The 14782-nt window shown below is 33.5% G+C and overlaps 1 protein-coding gene across 1 annotated transcript; it reads right to left on the bottom strand.

The window, feature by feature from the left end:
- Positions 1-3788: 3788 nt before the first annotated feature.
- On the bottom strand, positions 3789-10325 carry LOC137404752 (receptor-type tyrosine-protein phosphatase T-like). Its single transcript, XM_068090985.1, has 11 exons — positions 10312-10325; positions 9520-9620; positions 9249-9374; positions 8840-8988; positions 8538-8673; positions 8159-8305; positions 7648-7803; positions 7425-7547; positions 6059-6186; positions 4457-4592; positions 3789-3863 (listed from the first exon to the last, which is right to left on the bottom strand). The coding sequence occupies exons 2-11, from the start codon at positions 9580-9582 to the stop codon at positions 3789-3791; spliced, it is 1239 nt and encodes a 412-aa protein (XP_067947086.1). The 5' UTR covers positions 9583-9620; positions 10312-10325.
- Between the last annotated feature and the right edge of the window lie 4457 nt (positions 10326-14782).

Below are 14782 nucleotides of genomic sequence, written 5' to 3'. Positions count from 1 at the left end.
AATCATCCTTTGTAATTAAGAAAGCGTTATACCGTTATAGAACAGATTTGAGCGAGTTCGAGTTGAGCGTTCTAATTATAGAACATCAGTTTTTAGGCCAAAACCCTCAGTGACTCATATTTGCACTTATCACAGGTAAGCTGTTTAACTGGAAATGCAGACAACACATCAAAAGTGGCACAAAGTTGTTACAAATTAGAATAGTTAGTCTACCACATGCACAGTATTGTTTAAAAGTTAGACTAATTGCTTAGGAAATTTTTTGATGTCTAGCTTTGCCAAAGCACAGAGTTGCCTAAGACATAGCACCAATTGATAATTTTAGCAGTTACTAAATAATTTTACTACTCAATTAAATGCATTGATTTACTCAACTCCAAAATCAAGAAGACAAAACATGGAAATTTCCATAAGAGACAGTGGATTGATTCTGTGCTCAAAGTCAGAAACTACATTGTCATACAATTTCTTGAGATGACCAGGCTGTTCTGTAAAATAGCGTAATCTCACAGCTTTCAACGTTGGCAGTGTAAGCTGATGCCATAACCTACAAACATGCACGCCACATAAAAACAGTGTTTAAAAATCACCATGCATAGCTTATCTTACCATTTCTTAGCTTCAAATTAAAAGCAAAATTTTCAACTTCAGTTCCATGTTTTGAAGCTGCAACTTCTTGCTTAGTACATATACAATTGTTTAGCGTTAGACGTGTTTACTTGATTTGTTGCGGTACTGCAATCCCTTAACATAGTGCTAAAAATGCGTATTCAATCTATGTTATAGCATACTAAACAAAACATAGCTTTCTTGACTGCATGTTTCACAACACGTCTTAAACTAAACCACGTATCTCTAACAAACTCTGACTTCAAGAAGGTTGTGAAACGACACAAAACAAGATACTTTACTTTTTACTGTATAGGTCTCTAGTTTGCTATACATAACAGCAGTCGCTTCATCTGCCGAAGTTTGTTGGCATGATAAATTCGAAGCAACCTTTGCGGACATTAATGCTGGGACAGCACACATTAATATTTTATGGCCTTAATAAGGTAAAACTATTTTGCGATTATACTTTCTAAATGAATGGGCAGGAATGAAGCATAAACTTGGCCCTTTAAGTAGACTGGCTGTATTTTGAAGCGTGAGCAAGATACGACAATGGCCGACCCGTTCATTTCTTACACAAAATATCTTAAGCTAATCATGCGCAACGGATTCACGGAACGTAATTCAGCGCTTTGCTCCAAAATAAATAGAATCAAATCATGCGCGTATGTGTACTAACGATGTTTAGCCTTAGATAAATTGCTGATCCCAAAAAACACAGATATGGGCTTACCCAACTTTACATAGCTAAAAAAATATAGAGCACTTTTTAAATTAATGTTTGGGAAAATAATGAGTAAATTACAGCTAATCTGTATTAGCCTTCGATCAGTGACTCGAACAGTACCTTAGAAGACCGTGATAAACTACATGTACGTACTATTACATACCCAGCAATTTCGAAAATGACGTAACATGAGCTAGATTAGCAGATGTACAATCCGTGATACTGAAAGCTGACAGTATTATTGAAGCGATAATTATGAATAAGAGTAAGCTGTGAACTAAACATTGTAATTTGAAGCAAATTTTAAAATAGTTTTACTCTGTTAGTTGATTACTTACGGAACGGTCGAAACCTATTCGAGCTGTGTGTGAAATAGTGTTATAGGTGGATATGGAGAAAATATGTTATACATAACTAATCCGAACTCACACACAAAATCAGTGTTGAAATTGCTTTGCCATTTTATCAGATTTTGACTATGTTTAGTTTGTGCACTTTTGCTTAGCTTGCGGGAGCTAATTTAGTTATTACTGGTTCAGGTACTAATGAAAGTGTTAATCTATTGTAAGCAGTGCTGATATTTACCAGTAAAAGTTGCTTCTTCATTTTATAGGTCCAATTGTTAAAATACACAACTAACAAAATTATAAAACAACAATTTTAATGACAAAGGGTAAAATAGGTTATGAAAGTTATATCCTTATTTTAATGGTCTTCTATGCTTGTTTGCTCAATCCTCGATGACTGTGAGTCTCGACAGTTCATAAGAGTCCATAGATAGCTACAGAGTTTTGGCAATTGAGATAGTGGCGTAAAAAGGTATCACCTGATGAAGGAGAATAGGAGAGAGGGAAAAAAAGACAAAGAGGGAGAGGGCCAGAAAGCAGACCAAATGGGTAAAATATTACAACCCTTTACTGCTATTTACCAAGAAGAGAAAGCGAAAACAGGCCAGATAGGCTGTTTAGTTGAGTACTCCAACTACGCTAATCTGTTTTTAAAGACAAACTTGATCGCTATCACTTTGGCGATATATATATATATATATATATAAATATATCTCCAAAGTAACTAATTAATAACTCTGATATATCTACTATATAAACAACAATCGTTGTTTGTGTGTGTGCATGTGTGTCATACAAAACAAGTTTGTAGCACATTTGCTAAAAGTTTACTTTTTTCTTATATTTTTTTCGTATATAAATATATTATATAATACGATTTATTTGGACAAGTATTTTTTGTTCTTTCTATGGCCAAATAAAGTTTGTTTTGAATATATCGAATATACTCTATATTGAAGCCTGAGGTAGGCCTATCTATAGTTGAGATGGCAATAACGACTATGAAATTCGAGATGGCATACAAAATTCGCAATTGACGCCCAAAATAGACTATACATAAGTAATAGAGAAATGCTTAACATTTATTCTACTGAAGAATGAACATTGGCCCCAAGTGAGGCAAGACAACTAGTGAACTAAGTGTTAAGTATACATATACAGGAGAAGACCACTAGTGTCAGAATTACAGATATCTGACAGATCATATAAAAATTCGCTGGATTAAATTGACAGTAGAGAACCTTTTTAGCGAACATTTTCTTTGCCGGGCAGGAGCCAATTTGCCAGTTTGAAATATTTATTAGCTGTGGGAGAAATTCAGTCAAAAGTGCTACCTTTACACAAAATTAAACAGAACCACAAAAAACAAATCTTTTATAAGTTTCATTTTCATTTGAGTAAAATTTGAAACTACAAATTTAAATTCTTGATAATTCTTTTATATAAGTACATAATTATCATTTTCTCATGTGACAATACATTTGAGTAAACATATACTGTTTTAAAATCATTGAGTTGGCAAAAACAGTGTCACAGTATACTCACTACTGTATTTTAGCTCATATATATATATATATATATATATATATATATATATATATATATATATATATATATTCAAGTGCTTAGGTGCTAGTACCAGTTGAGCAGAACAGAAGTTAGGTGAATGCTCAGTAGTGTTCAGAAATATCATATAAAGATAAAAATGTACCAATTTCTAACAAAAAATAAAAAGCTATGGCAGAATAATTTCAATATTAAAAAATTGGGTATACTTATAAAAAGTATATGCACAGTAGCATGTTTTAGCTAAGTAATTTAGAAAAACAGAAACTTTTTTAAACCGCCGAAATGAGGAACAGCTAGAGAAAAATAATGTGTATAACCGATAAACTGCAATAAAATTTGATAGACAAGGAGAGAAGGGTTTGCTGATGAACTCTAATTGATTTTGTGCAGGCTCAAGTATTGTATCACACTAAGGGAATAAGCAAATAATATATGAAATTCAAGTCTAGAATATCAATGCTTATCAGACAGTATCTTTAGTTAACGGCCGACCACAAACCGCACCAGACTTGACTTTTTCAGATTTGCTGAGGTTATCCGAAATTAGCATATTCTCCAAATGCACACAAGTAGTCATTGAGCACTTGGAACAGATATTCATACTGCTCCTGTAAAGAAAGAAACAAACAATGAAAAGATTTTCAAACAAGTCTCAACCAAGCTCCAATAATATAAGTTTATAATTAGCTATCCAGCGAATGTTAAAAGTGTATATACCATTGGCCTTTGCAAGTGTGTGCTTGTTTATACCAAATTACTTGATACTGCTTCGTAAAGCAATTACTTTTGATTTTCGCAAAACTGTCTTCCCCACAATCATTTTTATGAACTGTGTAGACTTTGTCAATGTCTAGCGTTGATTGTCAATGCCTTCCATTCTCTGTCTAAGCGATTTTCGTTATATATTGCAAGCTACTCATTGCAGTTTTACAGTTGCTCTCCTTCGATCACTAACTTTGCAATTTTAGCTGGTTCCAAGTTAGCAAAACAATTATAATTTTAGACGTGAGCAAGCTCTGCGCGGTTTAAAATTTGCTAACAGTTTGTAATATAGACACAAATAGGGAACCTAAAATACTACGGGATAGTGAAATAGACCTTAAATACAACATCTATGAGATGATTAAGAACCAATCTAAGTGGAAAGTGTTGTAAATAGATATTGTTATAACCAATAGAAGAAGGGTTCATTTTCACTTACAATAGTAGAGATGAACTGAGGGCGCCTCAGTTTTGCTATTACTGTAGGAGTGTAAACATCAACCATCTGTTCAGTTTTCAGTTTCTCTATAGCATTGTATGCACAGATGTAGATTCCACACTTGCTGCTTCCATCCCTTCAATTTAATATGTATATGTAAAGTGTATAAAATTGATTATGAAAACAGATAAAAAAGTCTTGCAGTCAAACCTCGATCTCTCATCACCTAAAATGTGTCCCTACATACTAAGTACTTATTAACATATTGTGTAGGAAGTTCTTCAAAACACCAAAGTTTTAATAAATCAGTTTTTGTATGTATTCACTTTGAAACATAGTCTTGTTGTAAATTGCTCTGACAATATTAAATGACGCATCATATTGTTCTTTTCTATTTTAAAATTATGAGTTTAAAAAATTGGTAGGAGTAGTATTAGTGGAAATAGGCTGAGCCCAGTTTGTTACCATGTAAACCACAGATAATATAGAAACATCAGCAGACATCCTTAGATCATTTCATGAAGAAATTTTACAAAGTCAGCTACCAAAGATTAAGACAAAAATGGCAGAATGAGTTGAAGTAGTGAAGCTGGTTCAGATAATCAATAATGAAATACTTTACAAAAATGATAATATCGGGTATCAAATTTGTAAACAAAAACAATAGTCAATTAAATTAAAGTTGATGTTGTCTAAGTTAGACTAATTGTATATCAAATGACTTTCAGATACGCATTGTCTTTTGCGCCACTTGCAAACAGTGCACCTCAATGCACTTTTTCTTAGAATGAGTATAAAGTGGGTATGAAAATTTTGGTTTTCTTGATTAATTAATTTAGTGTTTACTATTAATTTAGTTTATTACCGGAAGTTTTTTTAATTTAGTTTTACATGAATATTTTTTTGAATATTGCTCCCAATTATCAGAAATATCGTTTGCTAGGTTTTTGAACTGTGGAACAAATTCAAGGAAACACAACTTATTCCTATCAAAATCGTTCCTCCAACCTATCGTCTCAACATTCAAAGCCAGTTACTATGCATATTTATAATAATGCTGGAAAAAGTAAAACCTGTAAAATAATGTAGAGTGGCGAATATTGTTTTACCAATAGACAAGGTCACTTGATAGCCCAAATTTTTTTAAGCAGAACAAAAGAACAGAGACAGCCATAACCATTATAAGAGCTAGCATAACAGACTACTTATCGAAAATACTCAATAGCATTTGAGTTGTGACCGATTGTGCACTGTCAAGGCTCTTAGTGCCTTGACAGTAATCATTAGCTAGTGTTCAGTTATTGAATACACTGAGTCAAAGCACAGTCAAAGCAATAGTCTTTCGATTTGATTTAGTGCATACTTTTAAAATGATAATTTTTTTAGTATATGATTTTATTAGATTACTGCCCAAATATAGTGTTTTTCGATACACTCACTAATCCTGTCCCAAGAAAGTTACATACTTTTTGAGCACATAATTTACGTATTTTAATTTTCATGATAATTTAATAAACATTAAGATAAAATTTTAAATGTGATTTATTGTTTATTTTAATGCGAATAATTTTAGTAAATAAATCTTACATGCAAGTAACACACATTCTCCTGAGAGCCACTCCTTTTTCCTGCCTTTCTGATGTTTTCAGCAGCGAGAGAATGTGGTTGGTGTCTGGCAGATCTTCAACCAAGGAGGCATCCATTACCAACACTTGCACACTTATCTTGCTCTGTTCAATGCAAAGGTTTGTTATGTAAACTTTGTTGTATTGAGTGAAATAACTACTCAAAGCTGTCAAGATGTTTCATATAACTCATTCTTAGCAATTATTAAACACAGTTTGGCAGCTTTATACCTTCTCAGTTTCCAGTTGAAGGTGAATGACTTTTACAGTACCCTCTATCACGGTTCTTTCTCTGGTGATTAGAAATGGTTCTACTTTCAGAACCATTGAGTTTTTGTTAGGATAGAACAAGGTCTACAACAAACATTCCGTATTGAAATTGGTTGTAAACATTGTAATTCTGTTATCATCGTGATGTTACAAAACTATTTTGCTCGTAACGAAGTTTATTGCCTAGGATTCCAATAAGGTGTAAGTTAAATCCGAGTCTTTAGACTTTCAGGATGTATCTCAGTGTTCAAACCATTAACAACTAAAAATTAGCTATTCACTATGTTTCCATGATGCGCAGTGCTTCGGAGTTGCGCTATCTCCGAATCATGGAAACGGCGTCTTCGCACTGAAATCACTGCGCACTGATCAGTGCGAAGCCAGTGCAAATTCACAGCAAGGAAACAGCGACTGCGCAGTGGCTGCGCATAGCTCTCATGCCGTGGAGGATTCTTCGAGGGCCATAAACTAGTACAAAGGTTGTCCTGCTAATCTTGTTTTTTTACTATTCTTCTGATCTTCTTTCACCTAAATTTAATTATGGTCTGCATTCACGAGGATGATGAGGTGATTACTTTCCTGGACTTTGTTATTGGTGCCAACACTTTTCGAAAAATATGTGGCAAGTCCTAAATTAACGTTTAAATAATATATTACTTAAAAATACTTATTAAAAATATATTACTATGTAAAAATTGTTTTAAGGTTTGTAAAACCTTGTGAATGTGTATTGTAAAAAAGTGTAATGACGACAGAATCATAAAAAGACCGTTTATGACGTTCGGTATCCGTGATCGATTCTATTTCCCCATCAGGCGATTCGATTTATACAATTTCTCTTCTCTGGCTAATTTGCGGTATTTGCTGAAAACCACTGCGCAGCATGGAAACGTACAATCCCCTCGACTTTGGAGGGGGCTGCTTCGCAGTACTGCGCACCATGGAAACATAGTGATTGACTGCTGTTTGTGTGTTCAATTCTATACTAATGAAAGTTTAAATTGCTACAGGAAGTAAGTGTAAATGTCAAGACAACAAGTTCTGATTGTTCAAGTCGGCAACACTCAACTTACTGGGCTGGTATCCAGCTGGAAAATAACTGATATGTCATTTTCTAAAATCAACTGCCAGAAATCAGCAATGGTGTTAGACAATGGCAGTTGGGTAGCAATCCACCGTTTTTTCTTCTTGTAGCCCTAAAGTAAAATAAGAGATCAGAGATGAGCCGCAAGCTGTAAACAGGGTCCTAATGCCTTTTTCTAGATTGGTAACACCCATATTGGTAAATATACTCACATCCACAATCACAGCATTGATGTAGTTACCATTCACTCCATTTATGAGGTAAGGCATCGCACTCTCCGCTAGAAGTATAACGAAAGTAGCAATCACCATTTTTACCAGATCAGTAGAAATTAGGACATGCATATGTGTGTATGAAGCAATGCCTTTCTATAATTAGATTTCATTTACAATAACATTTGAACCCTCAGAACTTGAGGTGCAACATGCCCTCACATCTACCATACCTGGGAGAATTTCAGAAAATCGGTTTTTGTGCCGATTTTTTGCATCTTTTGCTGTAGCATAAGAATGATCCAGAGATGCAGCTCTTGTAATGGCGTGCTGAAAAATATTGCCAGACAGCCTTATTGTTTTTCCATTTTATCTGTTTAAACATGCACTATGCTGACAGTTGCGTGTGGGTAATCATTTCAGACCCACTGGTATTACCCTCTAATGATTACAACTTTTCATTAATCTAGCATTTTCTCGACATCTTCCACCATTGTAATAACTTACTTACCTGGTACTCAACTGAAATGAGGTCAGCTTCACTGTTAGGTTGTAGCTTGTGCATTGATATTTTGAACTCAACTTCAGTTGACTGGCAAGGAAAGTTTTGTGTTGCCAATGCCTCACTCAAGGCATCGTGTAGAAGCTCATATTGATCCTGTAATTACAATTATAGGTTATTGAACATTACAGCTTTATGCTAAAACAGTTTTAAATTAGCTAAGCAACTTGTCATGCAGAAATAAAAGGAAATTTGAATAATATTTTAAACCTGTGCGGACCAAACTATAAATTTTATCAATCAACAATTTGAACACGTAGGACTTTGCGGATGGATCTGATATGTTGCTGATACCACTTAAAATTATTTATACCAAAACAACTCTTACCACAGTCTGTATCATGCATGGTCGTCTGGATCTCATCTCCTTTAGACACTCAAACACATCGACAACACCCTCAGCCTTGGCCTGATCTAAGAGGTAGTCAAGCGCTACATAAGTACCGGTTCTCCCTACTCCAGCACTGCAATCATATACACACTGACAATAGACAAGAAACCAGCTCGATTGAAACTGTTGATCATATTTATAATAGTTTTCAAGCATGAAAGAAGGACTTCAGCTGAGTTGTTAATTCTATCAATATGAACATTTAAAAAAGTTTGAGCTGTATATAGCAAGAAAGCTACCTGCAGTGAACAAGCAAGGGCTGAGTTCTGCCAAGATGAATAGAAGCTTTGATTAGTCTGTGGAAGGATACAAATAGTTCAATATCAGGTACTCCGTGGTCAGGCCATGACAAGTAGTAAAAGTGAAGGATTTGTCTTGTTTCTCCATTCTGAAAAGGCAAGCAATTTATGTTTACCAACCTCTAAAGTTTGTCATACTTCTGATAGTATTATAATAAAATGCACCTTTAGTAAATGGCCAAAATAAGTTTTTTTTATATTTTGTAGACTTTGTTAGTTTGTATCAGCAGGTCATCAGGGATTGGCTATCGATTTATTTTATATCTTTATGCTGGTTTTGGCAGCGTTGTTACGTTTATTTTTGCAACAGATTACGATAGCACATATAGTATCAACAAATACTCTGTACCTGGGTAACCTCTAACCGGTTCATAGCAAATTCAGAAAACATATCCGTGCTTTTCAGGGAAACTTTGAAGCTACCAAAACTTTGGATGACTCCTTGCTCCAAAGGCCAGTACTGCATACATTTAACCTGCAAAACTATTGAAAATGAGAACATGCTAGCCGATTCAACATAGGTTTAAACTGAAAATGGTTTTGATATCAAAGTATTGTTATTGAACCTTAGGGTAATTCAATACAGTGTAGATAGTAACTGATGAATAACTGCAATTTACCTTACGGTTTTCTATTGTGTTAGTCACCATAACAATAGCAGCTGGTCTTTGTTCCCATATCATCTGCCAAAAATCTCTGACAGTTTCATCAGTAAAAGGACCTTGAGAACAAATTAATATATTGATTATTTTATTTTTATTTTTCAAATTCAAATAGAAAAACCTACAGTGCTAACTTGTTTACCCAAAGTGTTCGAAATCAGTGAAATGAATAGCTACTGGATGCTGTTCTTATACTTCACTTCATGATTGCTACATTTACATTTAGTTTACATTTACATCAAATGCATTTGCCTATCTGTTGAGTATTATATCAATTGCTTGTTGAGATAAAAGACGAATAGAGCAGTAAAAGAGAAAAGATGAAAAGTAAAAAGGCCAACAAGAAAGAGAATAATGAGAACAGGAAGTGAAGAGACGACCGTGAAGATATTGAACGGGTTAAAACCAAGAAAAAAAGAGTAAGCCAAAATAAAAAAGAGTTTGAATGTGGTATGAAGAAGGAGATCAATCTAAATAATGGAAAGGTGACTATCAAAATGATTAAATAAAAAAGCAGAAACCAGCAGCAATCTTACACTTTGGTCGGCTGTTTTGGCTATAAAAACCTAATGTTTATTTCATTACTGTGCATCTTTGTGTAATATAGCTTTGATGAGAATCGACACAGGTCATGCTACTCAAGTTATATTCATCTTGCTGAATTATGCTTGCCTCTTCTACAAAATTAGCTGAAACATTCTATCAATTAGCAAACAGACAGTATGAGGGACATTACAGTAACTGACTCACCTTGTGCAGCAATATACTGGTTGTCTCTTCCATAACCCTGGAAGCAAATTTGATAGTTAGAAAACCTTATCAAACGTTTTTTTATTTATTACGTTCTACATTTTCTACTAGATAAAAAAAACAAAAATGCAATAAACAATTTTTAATAACATCACTTTTTCATATCATGAATCAATTTTCAACTACACTGGAAGGTCCTACTATGTTTATTGCATGTGGATAATTACCTTTAGAAATGATGCATTGATAAAATCTGTCTGCCCTTCAGTGACTTCACGAAGTTTCACTCTGTGGTCATCAGCTGTAAAGTTGTTGTAGATATGTCTCATATGGTTTCAAAAGTAGTTAGTGCAAACTTGTTCTTAAGGTGCCATAATCATCAATTGTGCAACAGTTAATTTTTTGGAGGTTTCAATAGTTTGTTAGACAGAAATTTATATGTCGATCAATTATTGCTTAGACAACTCCTACCTGGGTACAACTTCAAATATCTACACTTTCCCTTGTTTTTTGCCTGTTTTGCAACATCCATCTGTGGAGCGGGCATGTCTTTAAGTTTCTAAAAGAGGAATAAAAACAACTTTCAACTAAGCATTCGATGCACAAGCAGTTCTTCTATTAAGCTCTATTTATTGTATTAAATTTATCAAAGCATAGTAGACTCATTAATTCAGTGATGAATTCTGATATTTAGTGTGATATGGAAAGTCTGCACCAAAACACTTAGCAGAATCTAGAAAGATTTCAAAAGCAGTTAAAAGAATAGATAAGTTGCACTCTCTTAAATCACAATGACAATAATTGTAAAATACATAGGTATTTGAAATGATTCAATAAAATTAAAAAATCCCCATAATAATAATCAGCTCTCAGTTTTACAGCTCTAGATTTCTTGAAACAAAAAACTATAAAATCATTTAAACATATTTTATGTACAATAATTTTTTGCTAATTCATACCTCGTCCTGTGAAACTAGCTTTTCTAGACTACATTAGTGTTTATCAAATGTTACATAAGCATTGGTGACTGTGGATGGGTACAGTATTATTATATTAGTACTTTTGTGAAGCTTTTTGCATCTTCTCACCTGTGCAAAGATGATTGAGCAAACTAGTCAAGACTGTTGATCTTGGGGAAAGTCACATGGTGAAGTAAAGCATAAGTTTGGTTATAGGATTTATAAACTACCAATTTGTTTTTAGGATATTTTTGTTTTTGTTCCACACGGGCAACAACTTATACAATTTGTTGGACGAGCAAGTATTAAAGCTATGAAAGCATTAAAGCTATCTAAGAGTGTTTTCTCCAGGTTGTCACGGACAATCGGGATAGAATAGCTCCCATTTCAACTACATAGTAACCTAATTAGCTCTAGCTTGATTATACAAAAACTTGAAATTTGAGCTGGTTAGATTTCTTTTTATTGCATTATTTTAGACAAAGATTGCCGTATAACTTCTCACAAATAACCTGATTAAATGTTTATAAATAGTAAAAAAATAGAGACATACTTTGCAATATACCATTAAAGTGAAGCAGATTCAACATTTTTTACCCACCTGTAAATTTGGCAGTAAACTCATTTTTTTTATTTTTTTCATCAGATCATTGATAAGGGTTGCTGAGATAGTTTAAACTACAGTAAACGGCTGATTACTGCTGTTTACTGCTGTTGACAGTAAACAGCAAACTGCTAAAACTTTGAAAAGTAAACAGTAAACTCAATGAAACTTTGACAGTAAACAGCAGTAAACTACTGTCTACTGTTAAAGTTTTATCTCCTTAAGTTATCTATATTATGTTCAATAAAAATAAAAATATGTTGTTTTTTGAATCATTAATACATAAAACTAAACAAATTTGTTTCAGGAATAGAGCAGTAATATATTGATAGACATTGACTAAAGAAGATTATTCTCTATTCAAGTGTGTTGGTCAGTTTGCCATTGCTTTTAATAAAAATTATTATAACTAGAAATTCCACTGTCATACAGCCCACGACCAAAGAGATGGCCAGAGATATTGGCAAAAAAATAAAGGGTACTGATGGTTGAGAAATGCAATATTAGCAATCAAATGGCTCTGCAGTGCAATAGGATAACTGCAATGGTAGCTGTAATGGACTGGGTGTGGGTGTTATTATATACAACAATAAGCAATAATGAATGGAAAAGATGTTTATATTTTCCCCCTGCAATAGGAGAAATGCAATATTGGCCAATATTAAAAGTAAAATGCACTGATATTCTTAGAATAATCAATTTTCCCACGAGCAAACGAGCGGAGCGAAGTGTGGGAGTTTTTATGATAAATGCATGTGCACACAACTTACGAAAATTATTCATCAACAATGAGACGAACCCTTGGCTAGAAATTTCATCAACAAATTTAAGCATCGGAATGTAAAGTCGTTAAAGTATAATAACGAGACAAAACACATTTAAATCTATTTGAATATGTTACCAAGTCTTTGTAAACTGTCGGTATTATCTTTAAACTTACCCATCTAATCGGATTTTACACAAATAGACAGATTAATTTGAACGAAAATTGCCACAAAAAGCTTGAAAAGCTCGGTTTAATAAAAGTTAAGACCGAAAATCGAAACGCCAATAAAGCCGTGCGACAGATAGTAGAACTATTTAGCAGTGCGCATTTCACGAGAAAACCATGCTCATTTCATCAGTCTATGGCATTTGTTACTTGTAATCGACTTTATTCGAAGGTTTCTGTAATAAACGTAGACCGTTTGAGGCGTAGACCGATTTACAGGTATGAAATTGTGGTACACAGTTTATCAGCCTGTGTTTTTTGTCCAATCACCGAAGGTTTCATTATTTGAAACGTTAGCCGAAATTCTTTACATCTTATGTACAAGCTAGGGCCGAACTACAACGCCCCTTCATGACGAAAACATTTTTTATTTTGCTACAGTTTTATACGCGTGAATGCTCCTACTGCTTTTTGTTAAAGATCGCTTATCAAAACCATTCTACATTCAACGCAACCAACTTTCAAACTGTGTAGGCTATAGCTTGCCATTTTACTTCTAATTTTGCATTTCAGAGTTATAATAAACATATTTCTTTATTGTTGTTGAATTACATACATTACAGTAAATTAGGCCTACAGCTTTATAACACTTTTGTAACAGCTTTTATTTTGCTGCAGTTTGCAGAAATCTTCGAGACGCGTGAACGCTCATAGGTTTTCTATTATTGTTGTATTACTATATTAACAATATTGGTTATTTTAATAATATCAGTGCGTTCTACTTATAATATTGGCCAACATTGCATTTCTCCTATTGCAAGGGAGAGACATAAACGTGTAATATTTTCCTTTCATTGTTGTTGTTTGTCATGACCAAACACTTTTTAAATAAATTTTCTAAAAACCTATATAAATACCACAACTTCTCAATATTGCTACCTATGACGTTTTGAAATGTAAACAAAATTGTGTATTGGTTTTCTATTATTACTATATTATTAAAATTGATTATTCTAAGAATATCAGCGCATTTTACTTTTAATATTGGCCAACATTGCATTTCTCCTATTGCAGGGGGAAAATATAAACATCTTTTCCATTCATTATTGCTTATTGTTGTATATAATAACACCCACACCCAGTACATTACAGCTACCATTGCAGTTATCCTATTGCACTGCAGAGCCATTTGATTGCTAATATTGCATTTCTCAACCATCAGTACCCTTTATTTTTTTGCCAATATCTCTGGCCATCTCTTTGGTCGTGGGCTGTATGACAGTGGAATTTCTAGTATTAATATAGTATTAATAGAAAACCAATACACAATTTTGTTTACATTTCAAAACGTCATAGGTAGCAATATCGAGAAGTTGTGGTATTTATATAGGTTTTTAGAAAATTTATTTAAAAAGTGTTTGGTCATGACAAACAACAACAATGAAAGGAAAATATTACACGTTTATGGCTCTCCCTTGCAATAGGAGAAATGCAATGTTGGACAATATTATAAGTAGAACGCACTGATATTATTAAAATAACCAATATTGTTAATATAGTAATACAGCAATAATAGAAAACCTATGAGCGTTCACGCGTCTCGAAGATTTCTGCAAACTGCAGCAAAATAAAAGCTGTTACAAAAGTGTTATAAAGCTGTAGGCCTAATTTACTGTAATGTATGTAATTCAACAACAATAAAGAAATATGTTTATTATAACTCTGAAATGCAAAATTAGAAGTAAAATGGCAAGCTATACACAGTTTGAAAGTTGGTTGCGTTGAATGTAGAATGGTTTTGATAAGCGATCTTTAACAGAAAGCAGTAGGAGCATTCACGCGTATAAAACTGTAGCAAAATAAAAAATGTTTTCGTCATGAAGGGGCGTTGTAGTTCGGCCCTAGCTTGTACATAAGATGTAAAGAATTTCGGCTAACGTTTCAAATAATGAAACCTTCGGTGATTAGACAAAAAAC

This window comes from Watersipora subatra, chromosome 9 (assembly GCF_963576615.1).
Source record: "Watersipora subatra chromosome 9, tzWatSuba1.1, whole genome shotgun sequence".
NCBI classification, from domain to species: Eukaryota; Metazoa; Bryozoa; class Gymnolaemata; order Cheilostomatida; family Watersiporidae; genus Watersipora; species Watersipora subatra.
This window is presented reverse-complemented; position numbering and strand designations above follow the sequence as displayed.